The sequence below is a fragment of the Oncorhynchus tshawytscha genome, linkage group LG08 (assembly GCF_018296145.1).
Source record: "Oncorhynchus tshawytscha isolate Ot180627B linkage group LG08, Otsh_v2.0, whole genome shotgun sequence".
NCBI classification, from domain to species: Eukaryota; Metazoa; Chordata; class Actinopteri; order Salmoniformes; family Salmonidae; genus Oncorhynchus; species Oncorhynchus tshawytscha.
Window position 1 is genome coordinate 31,534,700 of NC_056436.1, and position 18,569 is coordinate 31,553,268.

General features: G+C 40.7%; 2 protein-coding genes across 3 annotated transcripts; both read left to right on the forward strand.

Annotated features, from left to right (window-relative positions):
• The first annotated feature begins 312 nt into the window (after positions 1-312).
• Positions 313-5,931, forward strand: LOC112256637 (5'-3' exonuclease PLD4). Of its 2 annotated transcripts, none has more exons than XM_024430022.1 (11): positions 313-422; positions 513-588; positions 752-924; positions 1,079-1,262; positions 1,343-1,463; positions 4,081-4,208; positions 4,308-4,508; positions 4,619-4,758; positions 4,880-5,045; positions 5,139-5,235; positions 5,388-5,931. In XM_024430022.1, exons 1-11 carry the CDS (start codon positions 337-339, stop codon positions 5,591-5,593), a joined length of 1,578 nt encoding a protein of 525 aa, XP_024285790.1. In that variant the 5' UTR covers positions 313-336; the 3' UTR covers positions 5,594-5,931. The 2 variants fall into 2 exon arrangements, with proteins under 2 accessions (XP_024285790.1, XP_024285791.1); XM_024430023.2 differs by having other exon boundaries at positions 328-422; positions 497-588.
• A 56-nt stretch (positions 5,932-5,987) lies between these two features.
• LOC112256638 (signal recognition particle 14 kDa protein) lies at positions 5,988-17,472 on the forward strand. The gene is made up of 5 exons (XM_024430024.2): positions 5,988-6,120; positions 6,550-6,622; positions 14,385-14,497; positions 15,974-16,006; positions 16,166-17,472. Exons 1-5 carry the CDS (start codon positions 6,097-6,099, stop codon positions 16,253-16,255), a joined length of 333 nt encoding a protein of 110 aa, XP_024285792.1. The 5' UTR covers positions 5,988-6,096; the 3' UTR covers positions 16,256-17,472.
• Positions 17,473-18,569: the final 1,097 nt, after the last annotated feature.

Here is an 18,569-nt window from a genome sequence, read left to right on the forward strand (position 1 = left end):
TTTGGTTGTTTGGCTCTTGCACCCTAAACAAAAAAGTTTCCACTTTATTTTTTTATTGATGTTTTCCAGAATGAATCTATTGAAAATGTTATCATTTTGTGCTTAATTCAGAAAATGGGATTCAATTTTTTGAAATAAACTGATTTGTAATCAATTATGTGGTGTACTGTCATCTTCATGATATTTATTCCAAAGTCACTTGTTTGATGTAGGCCTAATATTGTAGAACTCAACACATTTACATGTTTTACAAGTCATTGTATTTATAGGTCCTGATCTGTCAGAAAGAGAAATGAAAGAAAAAACAGGAACCATGTATGTTACTGTGTACAGTAAATGTCATACTTCTTAGTTTCATATCAGTGTCTGTGGATTAGAGGAAGAAACAAATCCCTTGTAGTAGACAACACCTGCTTTATTCTGTAAGTTGTTTTTGTATGTTAAATGCTGTTTAAATGTATGTTTAAAATTATGTTGATGATCAATTACATTATAGGTCTGAATTTCAACAGGATGCCAGGAACATTAGTGCCAGAGATGTCCTCTCCTTACAAGACTTTGCATGATAGCTATGTTCCCAACCGAAGGGTAAGAGTTGCTTGTCAAGCATTTGTCAAACTTTTCAGTAGAATCTTATCTGTCGATACAACTGAAGTCTGTTCTAACTATTGTTCATATTTATGTTGAAATCCATTTTTTCTGTCCTCATTTTTCATAAACATCACACTTGGTTGTGTGTCCGTGCTCTCAGGGCTCAAAACGGCTTGTGTCTATAGCTGTGGTTGTGGGATGTTTGACTGCTTTGGGTGTACTGCTCTCCTTTTCTATATTGGACAAGTGCACAGAAGAAGAGCATTTCCAAAATGACAAGCTCTTCCAAGAAACAAGAACAGATCAAAATAACATTTCTGATGAGCAAAGCCGGTGAGCTTCATGTACACAGTATAGGTTTTTGCTTTAACACAATTGACAATGTAAAACAGTGCTGTTTTTTTTCAAGGGAATTGGATGCTTTGTTTCCCATTTGTAATCATCCCCAAAGACTAGTAATTAAGAGGTCCTGTTGTGAATTCCTCAGAATTATCCTTGTGGAGAGCATTCCCCTGTATATGAAATATGACGACAATGCAACCTTTGGGACCCCAGTGGACAAGGCCTGGAGAGATCTCCTGTCCATGGCAACTAACCAAGTCGATGTGGTTTCCTTCTACTGGACTCTTACCGGTGATGACATCAATATGAACTCTTCCACTGACTTACCTGTGAGTTATTTTTTAAAAAGCCAGTGCAGGCAAATTCATCCCTGTAAATTTGCCTGCACTTTATCTAATGTCATCAACAGGGAAAGGACATACTGGAGCAGCTTGGAGCTTTGCCTTCCAGAAACGTATCAGTGAGGGTTGTGACGAGTATTCCCTCTATGCTGACAAACTCCACAGATCTACAAGTTCTGAGACAGAAAGGTCTGAAAACATCCCTTAAACCAACCCTGGTCCTCCAGTAGCCCCTACAGTAGACATTTTTATTGTAACCTTGGACACACACACCTGATTCAACATGCAGACTAAAAAAAAATGTATTTTTACCTTATTTAATTAGGCAAGTCAGTTAGGAACAAATTCTTATTTACAATGGCGGCCTACCGGGGACCTGTGGGTTAACTGCATTGTTCAGGGGCAGAATGACAGATTTTTACCTTGTCAGCTCGGTAATTCGATCCTGCTACCTTTCGGTTACTGTCCCAATTCTCTAACCACTAGGCTACCTGCCGCCCCAAATCATCAAGCCCTCAATGAGTTGAGTGAGATGCATTTGTCCAGGGCTACAATGAAAATGTGTACTGTTGGGGGAACTGGAGGACAATGGTTGGGAAACAAATCAAATCAAATTTTATTAGTCCCGTGTCAAATACAACGGTGTAGGCCTTACAGTGAAATGCTTACTTACAAGCCCCTAACCAACAATGCAGTTTAAAAAATATGAAAAATAATAAAGTAATTATAAAGTAATTAAAGAGCAGCAGTAAAATAACAATAGCGAGACTATATACATGGGGTAGCGGTACAGAGCCAATGTGCGGGGGCACCGGTTAATCTAGGTAATTGAGGTAATATGTCCATGCAGGTAGAGTTAAAGTGACTATGCATAGATAATAAACAGAGAGTAGCAGCAGCGAAAAGAGAGGGGGGGGCAGGCAATGCAAATAGTCTGGGTAGCTATTTGATTAGATGTTCAGCAGTCTTATGGCTTGGGGGTAGAAGCTGTTTAGAAGCCTCTTGGTGCTCCGGGTACTGCTTGCTGTGTGGTAGAGAGAGAACAGTCTATGACTAGGGTGGCTGGAATCTTTGACAATTTTTAGGGCCTTCCTCTGACACCGCCTGGTATAGAGGTCCTGGATGGCAGGAAGCTTGGCCCCGGTGATGTACTAGGCTGTACGCACTACCCTCTGTAGGACCTTGTGGTCGGAGGCCGAGCAGTTGCCATACCAGGCAGTGATGCAACCAGTCAAGATGCTTTCGATGGTGCAACTGTAGAACCTTTGGAGGATCTGAGGACCCATGCCAAATCTTTTCAGTCTCCTGAGGGGGAATAGGTTTTGTCGTGTTCTCTTCACGACTCTCTTGATGTGCTTGGGCCATGTTAGTTTGTTGGTGATGTGGACACCAAGGAACTTGAAGCTCTCAACCTACTCCACTACAGCCCAGTCGATGAGAATGGGGGCGTGTTCGGGCCTCCTTTTCCTGTAGTGCACAATCATCTCCTTTTGTCTTTTTTTCCATTTTATTTAACCTTTATCACTTTGAGGGAGAGATTGTTGTCTTGGCACCACACGTCCAGGTCTCTGACCTCCTCTCTATAGGCTGTCTCGTCGTTGTCGGTGATCAGGCCTACCACTGTTGTGTCATCAGAAAACTTAATGGTGTTGGAGTCGTGCCTGGCCGTGCAGTCATGAGTGAATAGGGAGTACAGGAAGGGACTGAGCACGCACCCCTGAGGGGCCCTTGCGTTGAGGATCAGTATGGCGGATGTGGTGTTACCTACCCTTACCACCTGGGGGCGGCCCGTCAGTAAGTCCAGGATCCAGTTTCAGAGGGAGGTGTTTAGTCCCAGGATCCTTAGCTTATTGATGAGCTTTGAGGGCACTATAGTGTTGAACGCTGAGCTGTAGTTAATGAATAACATTCTCACATAGGTGTTCCTTTTGCCCAGATGGGAAAGGGCAGTGTGGAGTGCAATAGAGATTGCATCATCTGTGATCTGTTAGGGCGGTATGCAAATTGGAGTGGGTCTAGGGTTTCTGGGATAAGGGTGTTGATGTGAGCCATGACCAGCCTTTCAAAGCACTTCATGGCTACAAACGCTACGGATCGGTAGTCATTTAGGCAGGTTACCTTAGTGTTCTTGGGCACAGAGACTATGGTGGTCTGCTTAAAACATTTTGGTATTACAGATTTCGGGCAGGGAGAGGTTAAATGTCAGTGAAGGCACTTGCCAATTGGTCAGCGCATGCTCGCAGTACACGTCCTGGTAATCCGTCTGGCCCTGCGGCCTTGTGAATGTTGACCTGTTTAAAGGTCTTACTCACATCGGCTGCGGAGAGCGTGATCACAGTCATCCGGAACAGCTGGTGCTCTCATGCATGTTTCAATGTTATTTGCCTCGAAGCGAACATAGAAGTTGTTTAGCTTGTCTGGTAGGCTCGTGTCATTGGGCAGCTCTCGGCTGTGCTTCCCTTTGTAGTATGTAATGGTTTGCAAGCCCTGCCACATCCGACCAGTGTCGGAGCTGGTGTAGTATGATTCAATCTTAGTCCTGTATTGACGCTTTGCCTGTTTGATGGAGGGCATAGCGGGATTCTTATAAGCTTCCAGGTTATAGTCCCACTCCTTGAAAGCGGCAGCTCTAGCCTTTTAGCTCAGCGCGGATGTTGCCTGTAATCCATGGCTTCTGGTTGGGGTTTGTACGTACGGTCACTGTGGCGACGACATCATCGATGCACTTGTTTATGAAGCCAGTGTACCTTGTATATTATCCTACTGTATTTTAATCTTTAAATGTAATTTCATTGGTTTTCTGTAGGAGTCCAAGTAAGAAAGGTGCACTTTGGGCATTTGACTGGGGGTGTACTCCACAGCAAGTTCTGGATTGTTGATAGGAGACACATATTCCTAGGAAGTGCCAACATGGATTGGAGGGCTCTTACACAGGTAAAGGTCTAGTGATGATATAGTAGACTTACCTTTGAATACTCCACTCGCTTTGCTCCTACATGTGTCATGACCGGTAACAATGCACTATCATCTTAGGTTAAGGAACTGGGAGTGGTGATCTACAACTGCTCCAGTCTGGCTGAAGACCTCCAAAAGATATTTGAGTCCTACTGGGTGATGGGTCATCTCAACAGCTCCATCCCAGACCCTTGGCCCTCCAAATATGACACTGCCATCAACAAAGAGCATCCCTTGCTGCTGAAGGCTGATAATGTTTCAAGCCAAATCTACATTACAGTGAGTCCCTTCTGTTTCACTTCCCCATTCTGTGCTTTCAGAGGGCCCAGATCATTCTACTCCTCCCAGACCTCTTTCTTCCCATGGCATGTCTGCCCTCTCTCTCCCAGGGTTCTCCTCCCTCTTTCTGCCCAACATCTCGGACTCAGGACCTGAATGCCATCCTCTCAGTGATATCAGGGGCGCAGCACTTCATTGATGTGGCAGTCATGGAGTATTTTCCCACCACACGCTTCATACACCCTCAAAGGTGAGCCTGCTGTCCTACCAGGCTCATAGCATTTTTCAATACGCCCTTGAGTTTTACTTACAACTCTGCCTTCTTGTTTTATTGTTAGATTAATTTAATCAACCTCTAATTCATCCTTTAGGTACTGGCCGGCCATTGATGATGCATTAAAGAGAGCTGCTTTTGAGCGGAATGTTAAGGTCCGTCTGCTGGTCAGCTGTGGACGTGATTCTGATCCAGCCATGCTACCTTTCCTTCAGTCTCTAGCCTCCCTGAATTACCCTGCCCATAACATCAGCATTCAAGTGGTAGGAAGACACATATAGCCTACTGGTATTATTATTCAACCATGTTGTTGTCTTCCTTTCTGTACTGTAATGCCAGATTGTCCTCTTTTTCAGAAACTGTCCATTGTGCCAGTAGGGAACCAGTCAGAGATTCCCTACTCCAGAGTAAACCATAATAAATACATGGTGACTGATAGAGTGGCATATATTGGTAAGTGTTACAGGTCTAACAACAAGGCCTACAGTAGATTTTTCAGAAAATAGTTTAATATGATGCTACTTTATTGTGAACAGACACAGTTGTATATATGAAGGCATTACATGTAATGAACAGCCTGAATTCCAAATCCTTCTGCCCCTCAGGGACGTCTAACTGGTCTGCTGACTACTTCAACACCACAGCTGGAGTGGGGCTGGTGGTTTCCCAACACACACCAAACTGGCCCTGGGGGACCCAGGCTCTGCAGGGGCAGCTCAGAGCAGTTTTTGACAGGGACTGGCACTCTCAATTTACTGTATGTTTTGCTGACTTGGGCCATCACCCTGATTGTGCACTCTCAAAAGGATAGGTGCTTTGACTACCATCCATACACTTAGATATAGCAATGTTTACTTTAAGTATGGCTTAGGGAAATAACAGTAAGCCTGTTTGGCTGCTTTTTCTAGCCTTGGGTTGTTTCTATAAGGGACGTTGCAACTGAACACATGATTTGCATCATTGTTTGTTAGGCCACTTGTTACCTTTTTTTCCTACTGAAAATGTACTTTTGGAATGTTTCATACTTCACTGTGTTACCTTTCACAAGCTGATAAATGCAGTTTTGTGATGTACTTTATTGCTAATTATTTTTGCAACGAAATTGTATTATACAAATTCATTCATTTGAAATAAAGGCAGCAAAGTTTATTCAAGGGTTTGTGTTTATTTCCTCTACACTAGATGGCGGTAATGTAAATTATTCCGCGTGTACTTTCTAAGTTGAAAGGTCACGGAGCAGAATTTCATGTTGTAGTACGTGTGCTTCTGACGGGCTAGCCAGCTAGCTGAAGTTACAGAATTGCAGTGGGAATCATGGTACTACTTGAAAACGACTCGGTATGATAGAATGCCTCATCGACTAATGTAGTACATCTTAGTTAGATACTGTCACTATTAGAAGACTGGTTTAGTTTGATAAGTATTCTGCATTGGCGTAAGTGGAAAATAAACCACGTCTGCCTGCTAACTTGCTCTGCCGCCATAGTTAGCATTTGCTAACTATTAGTTTGGATTGCTTCTGTGGTCAGCTTTATAGAATAAGAAATACTGGACAAGTTTTTAGTTAGAAGTAGCTAGCTAGGTCGTAGAGAGTGAGTTAGAAAAAATATATCTGACGTTACACACACATGGATATATGTCGGCGAGTTAGGTAGCTAACGTTAGCTCATTAGCCAGCTGGCTAGTATTAACATAACGTTACAAGCTACCACCACAGTTGATATCACTGTTAACGAACTTAAATTACATCTCATTATTTTCCTCTAGTTTTTGACGGAGCTGACACGGCTGTTCCAGAAATGCAGGACCACAGGCAGTGTTGCCATCACGTTAAAGAAATGTAAGTGCTCAGATTTTGTCAACTGTGACTTAACGTTATTTGGTGGCCGAGTTTATCCTTCAGTTCTTCCAGGAAATGTTCATATTAGGCCTATATCTTCTTTTGAGCTCAACCTCAGAGGTTTACATTTACAGTGATATTTATTTATACATTTTATTTAACTTTTAGCAGCTTTTTTTACAAGCAAACATGCATAGACAAAAACAATAAACTTAAAGCAGCAATATGTTACTTTTTGGGCGACTCCACCAAATTCACACACACATGTGAGTTACAGAACTATCATTCTCATTGAACGCAAGTCTCTTAGAAACGGTAGATATGTTATGTGTGCTATTTCTATGCTTCCTGTTAAGTAACATTTTTGCCTCTTACTTTCAGTTTTGTACACCAGCTTTAAACAGCTGAAAATACAATGTTTTTGGTTATGGAAAATATATTTCAGAGTGGTTTAGACAGTAAAATGATACTCTATACTTGCTTGTTTTGTCACGCAAACGATTATAATTTTAGCAACCATGAAATTGCGTACCGATTCTGCATAGTGCATATTTAACATGCATACCTTTTAGGGCTGACCCCAATTAGTCGACGGGTCTATTGTTTGGCTGTTGGTCGACGGGGATTTTTTGTTGTCGAGCAGTAGCAAATATATATTTTATATGGCACAAGACGCCTGTCTGATTCGCGCCCATCTCAGTGAACAAATCCATTGGGGAGGCTGAGACTAATCTTAATCCATTGCGGAGGCCGGGTGGATGGCATAGTCCAAGAAGGTCTGTGAGGCTAAAATGCACGTCTCACTCCAGAAATTACACTACTGCCAATTTGTGCACGTTCATTATTTCATAATTTAATTGTGTGAATTGTTTGCCTTGATTGTTAGTGTATCAATTCCCCATTGCATATATCATCAGTAATAGTTTATATTTACCTTTAATTTGTAATCTACAGTTTTTGTTTGGTTATGGTAATTTATGTTAATACATTCAATATATTATTATTATTCCAGTCTTTTACCATGATCATTGTCAGAGTGGACACGTTGTTTGAAGAGCGCACAACCCATGCTACACTTGTGCGAAACAAGTTTTGGTTCATTACATTTACAAGTTATGTCAATTTTAGTCATTGTCTTTGTTTGAAGCTCTACTGTGAATGTTGAGTAAGGACTCGCACTGATTACGCATAGAGGTAGGCTACCTGGCCGGCGCGCAAATGTAGGCATATAAATGTGCCCATTTGGGGATCTGATAGTATTTCTGATTGGCTTAATGCACCACCACTAATGAGCGGTGGAGCTTCTCAAAGTAATGTTTTCTTAACCTCAAACAGCAAGCAAACAAAGTCTGTTTTTACATACATTGAGAATGACAATAGTTGAAAAATCTTTCCAGGGCTTACTGGCGTGGGAAACTGAGGGCCCAGAATATTTTATAAACTGCAAGTTTGCTAGCTTGAACTTCTGGCTGGAGCCAAGTTGATAGTTGATACAATGTTTCAAGTTTGTTGCAGAAAGGCCATGTGTAGCCAATATTTAGGATATTTTCTACCTGCAGGCTGCAATATTTTTATTTGTTGCTTTGTGTAGGCTATTTTTTACATAGTTGGCAATAGAAGTTACTTTTTGGGTTTGTATCATTTTTATTTACATTTGGATAGAATTTTGATTAACCACATGACAATGATTTTTAGATATGAAGACGTTATTATAAATTAAATGAAACTGTTCCACGAAATTGTGCATAAGAAAACCATAACTGACACGCAGATCGGTAGGAATTGTAAGATAAATTCGCATTCCACATGAGAAAGGTTACCAACTCCTTGTGTAGCCTATTAACGCCATCTTCAGGATAGTAACTGTTGTGAAAGCCAGTAGGACCTGAAGGAGAATAGTCGGGGTTAGGTTAAGGTTTTTCGCTTCTGGTTATCTTGATCTCTGGCTCCCTCTTGAGTCATTTGTGGTGTATTTCATTAGATGGGTGTATATTTGATTTCATTAAAACACATAGGGTGTGTCTATATATGGAAAAATACATTGTAAAACATTTCTACCAATCAATTGGTCGGCTTTCGGTCACACTATTTTTTTTAGTCGGGGACAGCCGTAATACCTTTCCACCTAGATGTATAACATCACATATGTTCAGACCCAAATGTCCCCAACGTATCCACACCCAATGTTGTTTCTAATACTTTTAAGACTACCGCATATTACTTTTTATGTTGTGTTATGTTGTTTCTGTTTGTTGCCAGACTTTTTTCAATATTTAAATAATAAAGCATTTGATTCTTCCATTCTCTCAACATTGGGGTATCATTTAACTTCCAGTATTTAAGTAATAGCTTCTTCGATATAAGTGACACCCAATGGTTTGGACAATATTGTTTCTCACCACACTCCCATATGCCATGTCTTGAAAAATGCCGATAAGACAGATTAAACGTACATTTACATTGTAAAACTTCCTACAGCCAGCTTTCTAATTCTGCTCATAACTTTTGGACTTTATAACACTCCCAGAATGCATTCATTATTGAGTCATTGTTAGTTTTACACTTATGACATTACTTTGCCATAGTGCTGTATAATTTGAATTTTGTCTCTTGTATAATACATTCTATACATTAATTTATACTGGGTTAGGCACATTTTTGTTAACGGTAATTTAGTTTGAATATAACAAACACTCCCTACATCTTGTGCCAATATCAGTTATTTTTATTTGTTGGTTCCAATAGCTTACTTTTTTTTTCTCAAGTATCTTTTAGAGTATCTTTTTCTGATTCAAATAGGATTCCCTCAATTTTGCTCTGATGTCCCAATTTTGACCTGAAAGCTTATGTGGAAAAAGACTTAAGTTGCATACAGTATATTTGATGATGTCTACATTGGTCAGTCCAAAATTGCTTTTTAATTCTGGCAGGGAAATATTTATTTACTTTTACCACGTCATTTACGGTTTCTATGCCTTTAGTTTTCCATGTGAGTCAATTTATCAGTGGATTCTGAAAAGCTATGATTGTTCCATAGTGGTGTGTTTTTAGGCAGTAATATTCGTTCTTTGTACAATCTGTTTCATTTCCTTCCATGTTATAGTGTTCTTAACTAAGAAGGTGTTAATGTTCTTAGCTCCATCCTTTGTGTTCCTCTTTAAATCAAATCCAACTTTATTTGCCACGTGCCAAATACAACAAGTGTAGACTTTACCATGAAATGCTTACAAGCCCTTAACCAACAGTGCAGTTCTAGAAGAAGAAAGTATTTACCAAGTAAAAGTATTTACCAAGTAAAAAGTAACACCAATAAGAATAACACGGCTATATACAGGAGGTGGCTCTGGTACCAGTCAGTGTGCAGGGGTACAGGCTAGTTGAAGTAATCTGTACATGTAGGTGGGGGTGAAGTGACTATGCATAGGTAACAAACAAGCAGCTTCGTGGGCAATATGGTGTTGAATGCTGAGCTGTAGTCTATTAACAGCATTCTCACGTGTTCCTTTTGTCCAGGTGAGAAAGGGCATTGTGGAGTGCAATTGAGATTGCGTCATCTGTTGGGATGGTATGCGAATTGGAATGGGTCTAGGGTGTCCGGGAGGATGCTGTTGATGTGAGTCATGACCAGCCTTTCAATGCACGTCATGGCTACCGACATGAGTGCCACGGGGTGGTAATCATTTAGGCAGGTCACCTTCGGCTTCCTTGGTCACAGGGACTATGGTAGTCTATTTGAAACATGTAGGTATTACAGACTCAGTCAGGGGGAGGTTGAAAATGTCAGTGAAGACTCTTGCCAGTTGGTCCGCGGAAGCTTTAAGTACACGTCCTGGTAATCCGTCTGGCCCAGCGGCTTTGTGGCTGTTGACCTGTTTAAAGGTTTTGTTCACATCAGCTACCGAGAGCGTTATCACACAGTCATCCAGAACAGCTGGTGCCCTCGTGCATGCTTCAGTGTTGCTTGCCTCAAAGCGAGCATAAAAGGCATTTAGCTCGTGTGGTAGGCTCGCGCCACTGGGCAGCTCGCGTTTGGGTTTCCCTTTGTAGTCCGTAATAGTTTTCAAGCCCTGCCACATCCGACGAGTGTCAGAGCAGGTGTAGTAGGATTCAATCTTAATCCTGTATTGACGCTTTGCTTGTTTGATGGTTCGTCTGAGGGCATAGCGGGATTTCTGAAAGTGCATGCAATTTTCATGTGCTCCACAGCAAACTGTCATAAACAAATCTCACAAGTATCAGACACCGCAAGTGAAAACCCCAAAAATCTAAAACCAGGAAAGCTTAAGTTAATTTGGGAAAATATAAAGCATATTTTGGGGGAAAATAACATTCAATAGGGCCCCCTTAGTAGTTTAGTAACCATTATTTTACCAGGTATATTGACAGAACATAGTGCTCTACTTTCTCTTTTACACTAAGGACCTGGGGAAGAGTTGCAGGAGAGAGGAGAAGAATGTGCCTATTTGAAAGCTAGAAAAAAAGAGTATCTTATGACGTTTCATTTTTTTTAAAGTAGCTCATGCTAGAAAACGGTTGGAGACTTCTGCTGTAGATAGTTCCAGATGCTGTTAGTTATTTTTCCTATTGCCATTACATGTTTTTCCACATTAATTTCATATCCTGAGTTTCTAGAAATATTTTTTATTAAGGGGGCATTCGTTTTCAATATTAGTCAGGTACAGTGCATTCGGAAAGTATTCAGACCCCTTAACTTTTTCCACATTTTGTTACATTACAGCCTTATTGTATAAATTACTTTTTTCCCCTCAATATTCACACAATACCTCATAATGACAAAGCAAAACAGGTTTTTAGAAATTTATGCAAATGTATTAAACAAACTGAAATATTACATTTACATAATTATTCAGACCCTTTACTCAGTACTTTGTTGAAGCACCTTTGGCAGCGATTACAGCCTCGGGTCTTGTTGGGTATAAGGTTGCACATTTTGGGGAATATTCGGAGGTGGAAACTTTCCGATGGAATTAACGGAAATATATGCAAATTAATATTAATACCATTTAAATGTAGATGTTTTTTGCATTTTATATATTTACCATATCATATGGAGACAGAAACAACCTCTTCCCTTATCATAAGTAGACATAATTGCAAATGATTAAATCCTTCCAATTGAAATAAAATAAAATAAACATTTTGAATTGAACTTTAATTAAATGAGTTTACTCTTCACATGGGATGATTTCACTGAACAACAAAGGAAACGGAATATTGCATGATCCCCTATGATCCCCAATGATCCATCGCATCTCCCCAGAACATTTTCAATATCTGTAAAATGATAGTCTAGAAACTAAAGCTTTGGTTGTCTTTCTCTCAGGCTTCCATGTCTTCATCCTGGACCTCCTCAATGTCCACCTATGGAACATCAGACTGAGGCCTTATCTTCACTGTCACTTTCCAACCTTGTTATGGATGGCTTGTTGTCAGGCCCAAAAAGCCTAACATTTTCCCAGATGGCCACCAATTTTTCCACCCTTGTATTGGTCAGCCTGTTGTGTGTGTGTGTGTGTTCCCAAACAAGGGCCAGTTGTGCTCTGAGGCGGCTGATGTTGGTGGGGTTTGGAGGATGATGGAGGCTACAGGGGAAAGAGCCTCAGATCCACAAAGTCCCTTCCACCAGGTGGCTGATGACATATGTTGGCATGACTGCCATATTGCATCTCCATCCCAAAACCTTTGCTTGGAAGTGAACTTCGCCAGACTGCCAAGAACCTTGCCCTCATCCAGGCCAAGGTGGCGAGACACGGTAGTGTTGACACCATAGACCTTGTTGATCTCTGCACCTGAGAGGATGCTCTTGCCAGCATATGTACGCTGCGGTGTGTATGGGCTTCAGGCAGAAGTTTTCATGTTTTTTTTTGTATTTCAGAACTGCAGTTTCTTCTGCTTGGAGCAACCGTGAAGTGGGCAGGGCAGTAAGGATTTATTCTCTTACATCTGCAAGCAGAGTCTGAACATCAGACAGGATAGTATTGTCTCCCTCAATCCGTGCAATGGCTACTGCTATAGATTTCAGGCTGCTTACCACTCTCTCCCAAAATACATCATCCAGGAGGATCCTCTTGATGGGGAAGTCCATATCGGCAGACTGTGATATGGCCATTTCTTGGCGAGACTCCTTCCCCTCCAGGAGACTGTCAAACATGATGACAACATGTTGCTGGGCAGCTTCAATGTGGTGCTCTTATTCTTCTCACTTTGCTTGGTGAGGTAGATTGCTGCTATAACTTGATGACCCTTCACATACCTAACCATTTTCTTGGCTCTCGTGAAGAGCGTATCCATTGTTTTCAGTGCCATGATGTCCTTGAAGAGCAGATTCAATGCATGAGCAGCACAGCCAATCGGTGTGACGTGAGGGTTGGACTCCACTTTAGACGAAGCAGCCTTCATGTTCCAGCATTGTCTGTCACCAGTGCAAATACATGCTGTGGTCAAAGGTCGTTGACTGCCTTCAGCACATCTGCAATTTAGTGACCGGTGTGTCTGTTGTCCCTTGTCTGTGCTCTTGTAGATTACTGGTTGAGGGGTGGAGATGTAGTTAATTATTCCTTGCACACGAACATTCGACCACCCATCAGAGATGATTGCAATAACAGTCTGCTTTCTCTATGTTGCTATCGTAAGGTGTCTGATTCATCCTTTTCACCTCGAATAGAAGTAGATGGACTTTTGTCAGAGGTTGCGTGTTGTGAACGCAGAGGGAACTTTATGTACTTGGCCAGATGATTCTGCATCTTTGTTGCATTTGTCACATATGATTTGGCACAGTATTTGCAAATGTACACAGCTTTTCCTTCTACATTCTCTGCATTGAAATGGCTCCACACATCAGATAGTGCCTGTGGAATTTTCCTGTAAAGATTAGGGAAAAAAAAGAGTAAAAAAATCCCAAATACAATTCCAAGTAGAGATAAATAGTTAAGCAGTTAAACAACTCCTTTGTAAGATGAATGGTTTTAAATGAAACATGTATGGAAACAGGTGAAATAACACCCCTCAAAACTTACCAGAAAGCATGTAGTCCTTGGCTCAAAATTCTAAACCTGTATTCGCTTTGTCATTATGGGGTATGTACTGTATTTTTGCTTTTGGATATTTATATATTTTAATTTAATGTATTATTTCAGCTGGGAAGTTGAATGCTTCCAAGGACGGCCAAAAGCATTTTTTGCATCAACAGCCATTGAGAAATCTACATCTTGTCTTTTTGCGTATTGTATTATACTGAGAAATGTTCTTGTATTTTAAGTGTTTATGTTTAACAAACACTGTTTGATTAATATGTATCAAATCTGGGAATACTTTTGCTATTCTGTTGCCCTTGAGTTTAATCATTTTATTGTTGCATTTTTATAAAATGTATGGGTCTAATCTGTTGAACTCCAGAATTGACTGGTTTTAATATAACTGAAATAACTGTTTTATACATGGACCTAGGAAGTACTGAATTGAGTGACATGAGTTGTTATTTACGTAAATGGAGGCGCTACCTTGTCCCAAAATATAAAATACAATTCTATGGGAAAGCTGTCCATCCCCGGTGCTTTTCTCAGCGCAAATGTTTTAATTGTGTAATATTTATTTTTCTGTGATTTTTTTTTTTTTTTTTTTTTTTTTTTTGTGACTATCTGCTGGTAGTTGCTTCGGGGTTATTGAATCTAAGGCTGTCTGATCAGTCCAACTACAGTGAGTAATCCTGTTGACCTGTAGTTTGTTGTCATGAACTTTACAGATGACGGGAGAACCAAACCAGTCCCCAGAAAAGGCCACCCAGAGAGTTATGAACCAGCAGACAACAAGTGTCTACTCAGAGCGTCAGACGGCAAGAAGAAAATCAGCACAGTGGTCAGTCTACAACATCATGTGGCAAAGAAGTGATTTATGATGGTTTGGTTGATTTTTAGAATAAAATATTTTTCTTACCTAGTCAGGCAATTAGTCCATACATCTCTACTTAGTATTTAGCCAGACTAGATTCAGACTCCACGCTTGCGTACAGCTGCACTGGGGTCGGACAGACTTCCTGTTTCGATTAAGACACTGTGGAACCGGTGCAAGATTGCTTGTTTTTCAGGAACCTGCCATTTTCGTCCTCATGCTCGGTTGCATAAGCCACAGCCATTTTGTAATGACAGTGTCAGCCAATCAGCTCCTTTGTTGTTTAATGCGACGTGCCACTCCATAATGGTTGCTGTGGCTACTGCTAGCTAGCATGAGGATGAAAACAGCAGTTTAATTAAACTAGCACTTTACTTCAAAACGTACAATTTCTGAGAGCAACGCAATTTCACATCCCTGGGTTGAGGTGCGATTTCTGCGATTTCCATTGCTCTTGGGTGTTCTGACATCAAATCAAAGTTTATTTGTCACGTGCGCCAAATACAACTGTTGTAGACTTACAGGCTCTAACCAATAGTGCAAAAAAGGTATTAGGTAAACAATAGGTAAAGAAATAAAACAACAGTAAAAAGACAGGCTATATACAGCAGCGAGGCTATAAAAGTAGCAAGGCTACATACAGACACCGGTTAGTCAGGCTGAGGTAGTATGTACATGTAGATATGGTTAAGGTGACTATGCATATATGAGGAATAGAGAGTAGCAGTAGCGTAAAAGGGGTTGGTGGGTGGGACAATGCAGATAGCCCGGTTAGCCAATGTGCGGGAGCACTGGTTGGTCGGCCCAATTTTAGGTAGTATGTACATGAATGTATAGTTAAAGTGACTGTATATATGATAAACAGAGCATAGCAGCAGTGTAAAAAGAGGGGTTGGGGGGGCACACAATGCAAATAGTCTTATGGCTTGGGGGTAAAAAACTGTTGAGAAGCCTTTTTGTCCCGAGACTTGGCACTCTGGTACCGCCTGCCATGCGGTAGTAGAGGGAACAGTCTATGACTGGGGTCTTTGACAGTTTTTAGGGCCTTCCTCTGACACTGCCTGGTGTAGAGGTCCTGTATGGCAAGCAGCCACTGTTGTGTCGTCTGCAAACTTAAGGATGGTGTTGGAGTCGTGCTTGGCCATGCGGTCTTGGGTGAACAGGGGGTACAGGATGGGACTGAACACGCTCCCCTGGGGACCTCCAGTATTGAGGATCAGCGTGGCAGATATGTTGCTGCCTACCCTCACCACCTGGGGGCGGCCCGTCAGGAAGTCCAGGATCCAGTTGCAGAGGGGGGTGTTTAGTCCCAGGATCCTTAGCTTAGTGATTAGCTTTGAGGGTACTATGATGTTGAAATCTAACTTCGCTGTTGAAATAAATCCATATGATTTGCTATACCTTGCAGACAGTAGTGCTAATCAGTTTTCCTTTTATCGCCAGGTTAGCACCAAAGAAGTAATCAAGTTCCAGATGGTAGGTACTGACATTGGTATGGTTTTTGTAACAAATGCATCACTGGAGCACTGAATGCACATTGTCTTGTTTGACTAGATCTATGTAATGCTAAAAATGATTTAGCAAATCATTTAAACACACTCCTCTTGTCTGCTCTCTCTCTTTTCAACTTGTCAGGCATACTCTAACCTCCTGAGAGCACATATGGACGGCCTTAAGAAGAAAGACAAGAAAAGCAAAAGCAAGAAAACCAAAGCCACCCAATGAGCAACAGACTCTTTCATAGCATACTGGCGGAACCCAGACTTGCCTGTACCACCTCCAAGACACTCTAACAATCATCTCTACCCCCATCCTTCCTGCTGCTGGCTGCGGCCCACAATCTTCCACCTGGGGACTGCTTTGACATCATGCCATTGTTTACACAGCAGTGTCTCATCCCTGGCCAGTGAATGGTATTGGTCTATAGGGATGAAGGGAGAGCTGAGGAGTTTAACACTCAGAGAGGATACTATAAGTGAGCTGCCTTTTTAGATCAATCCCCCCACCCCCATGTCAACATCTCTGCCCTGGATCCAAGTTACACAGAGAGCTGCATCTTTTATGTAGTCACGGAAAGGATGGAGCGTGTTGATAAAATACCTTTCAAATCGTTTTCATTTTAACTACTACCTATTTAGTCAGTTCGGTTTGCATGCATCAATTTGATTACATGTTCACTAAAGTTCTGATTTACTTTCCAATCGGACCTTGTCTTAACCATTTATGGATAGATGATTAAATGTGTAACTATATACCAACTTCGAGTGAAGCTGCCACATACATTTGTTAGGGTTGGAGCTGAATGTTTCTTTTGCCATTCGGAAAATGTTAGATTATTATATTTTATGGTGGAAAGTGAGATACAGAATTGTTTTTGTTTTTACTTAAGAAGAAATGATTAAATGGGTGAGTTCCTTATTGGTCCAATTAGTTCTTCGTCACTCATGTGTCCACTTAATGAAGGTGGTAAATTAATAGTTGTAAGCTAAGCTGTAAAGCGAGGATCCAAAAGTTAGCTGACACATTGTAAGGCCTCTTGTACTGTTGTATTATCAATTCAAATGCAGAAAAGCTGCAGCCTCTTAATTTGTAGGATGTATTTGTCATGTGATGGAAGATTGAGTGAAGGGGAAATTTAGAAACTTCTGAATAATATAGTATATTTACTGGTGGCTGAAAGGCATATTTGATTTATGGATACAGAAAGAACCTTGTACTTGATAAATTTAGTTTTTAATCAACAGGCTTGGTTTTCCTTACTGGGTGTAAACCTAACCATGATAATTATCATTAAGGATTATAATTACTGTCCAGTGAATGACACACAGCTGCAGCTTTTAACACATGTCAGATGAATGATGTCATCGTTTATCACAATGTCATTGATGAGGAATACAAATTGTTACTGTAAAATGAGATATAAAGTGCTTTGTTGGAATAAATAACAATCTGGCAGCGATTTGTTGAAATAAGGAATACGCCGTTTAACTTTACATTGTAGGCTGATAACACGAGCTACAGTTGAAGTTGGAAGTTTACATACACCTTAGCCAAATACATTTAAACTCATTTTTTCACAGTTCCTGACATTTAATCCTAGTAAAAATTCCCTGTCTTAGGTCAGTTAGGATGACGACTTTATTTTAAGAATGTGAAATGTCAGAATAATAGTCAAATTATTTATTTCAGCTTTTATTTCTTTCATGACATTCCCAGTGGGTCAGAAGTTTACAATTAGTATTTGGTGGCATTGCCTTTAACTTCTTATGGCTGGGGGACAGTATTGAGTAGCTTGGATGAATAAGTTGCCCAAACTAAACGGCCTGCTCCTCAGTCTTGCTAATATATGCATATTATTAATAGTATTGGATAGAAAACACTAAAGTTTCCAAAACTGTCAAAATATTGTCTGTGAGTATAACAGAACTGATATTGCAGGTAAAACCCTGATGAAAATCTAACCAGGAATTGGCTTCTATTTTGAAATCTCCATGCTCCATAGCCTGCCTTTGCTCCATTTAAAGGGATATCAACCAGATTCCTTTTCCTATCGCTTCCTCAAGGTGTCAACAGTCTTTAGACATAGTTTCAGGCTTTTATTTTGAAAAATGAGCGAGAAAGATAACATTGTATGGCCGGGTGCCAGCTGCGTTTTGTATGCGTAACAGAGTTTGGGCAGCCATTGCCTTTCCCTCTCTGACTGAAAAAGACTGTTGCGATTGATATATTATTGATTATATATTTTAAAAACGTTTAACATGTTTCTGTGGACATTACGGATACTATTTGGAATTTGTCTGCGTTGTCGTGACCGCTCTTTCCTGTGGATTTCTGAACATAACGCACCAAACAAACGAAGGTATTTTGGATATAAAAATAATCTTTATGGAGCAAAAGGAACATTTATTGTGTAACTGGGAGTCTCGTGAGTGAAAACATCCGAAGATCATCAAAGGTAAACGATTAATTTGATTGCTTTTCTGATTTTCGTGACCAAGCTAATTGATGCTAGGTGTACATAATGTTTTGTCAAGCGATC

Coding starts and splice junctions, on each gene's coding strand:
- LOC112256637 (XM_024430022.1), top strand. CDS start 337: ATGTCATACTTCTTAGTTTCATATCAGTGTCTGTGGATTAGAGGAAGA. Junction 4,509..4,618: donor CAAGCCAAATCTACATTACA/GTGAGTCCCTTC, acceptor TCTCTCTCCCAG/GGTTCTCCTCCCTCTTTCTG. Junction 4,759..4,879: donor CGCTTCATACACCCTCAAAG/GTGAGCCTGCTG, acceptor TTCATCCTTTAG/GTACTGGCCGGCCATTGATG.
- LOC112256638 (XM_024430024.2), top strand. CDS start 6,097: ATGGTACTACTTGAAAACGACTCG. Junction 6,121..6,549: donor TACTACTTGAAAACGACTCG/GTATGATAGAAT, acceptor ATTTTCCTCTAG/TTTTTGACGGAGCTGACACG. Junction 6,623..14,384: donor TGCCATCACGTTAAAGAAAT/GTAAGTGCTCAG, acceptor TGAACTTTACAG/ATGACGGGAGAACCAAACCA.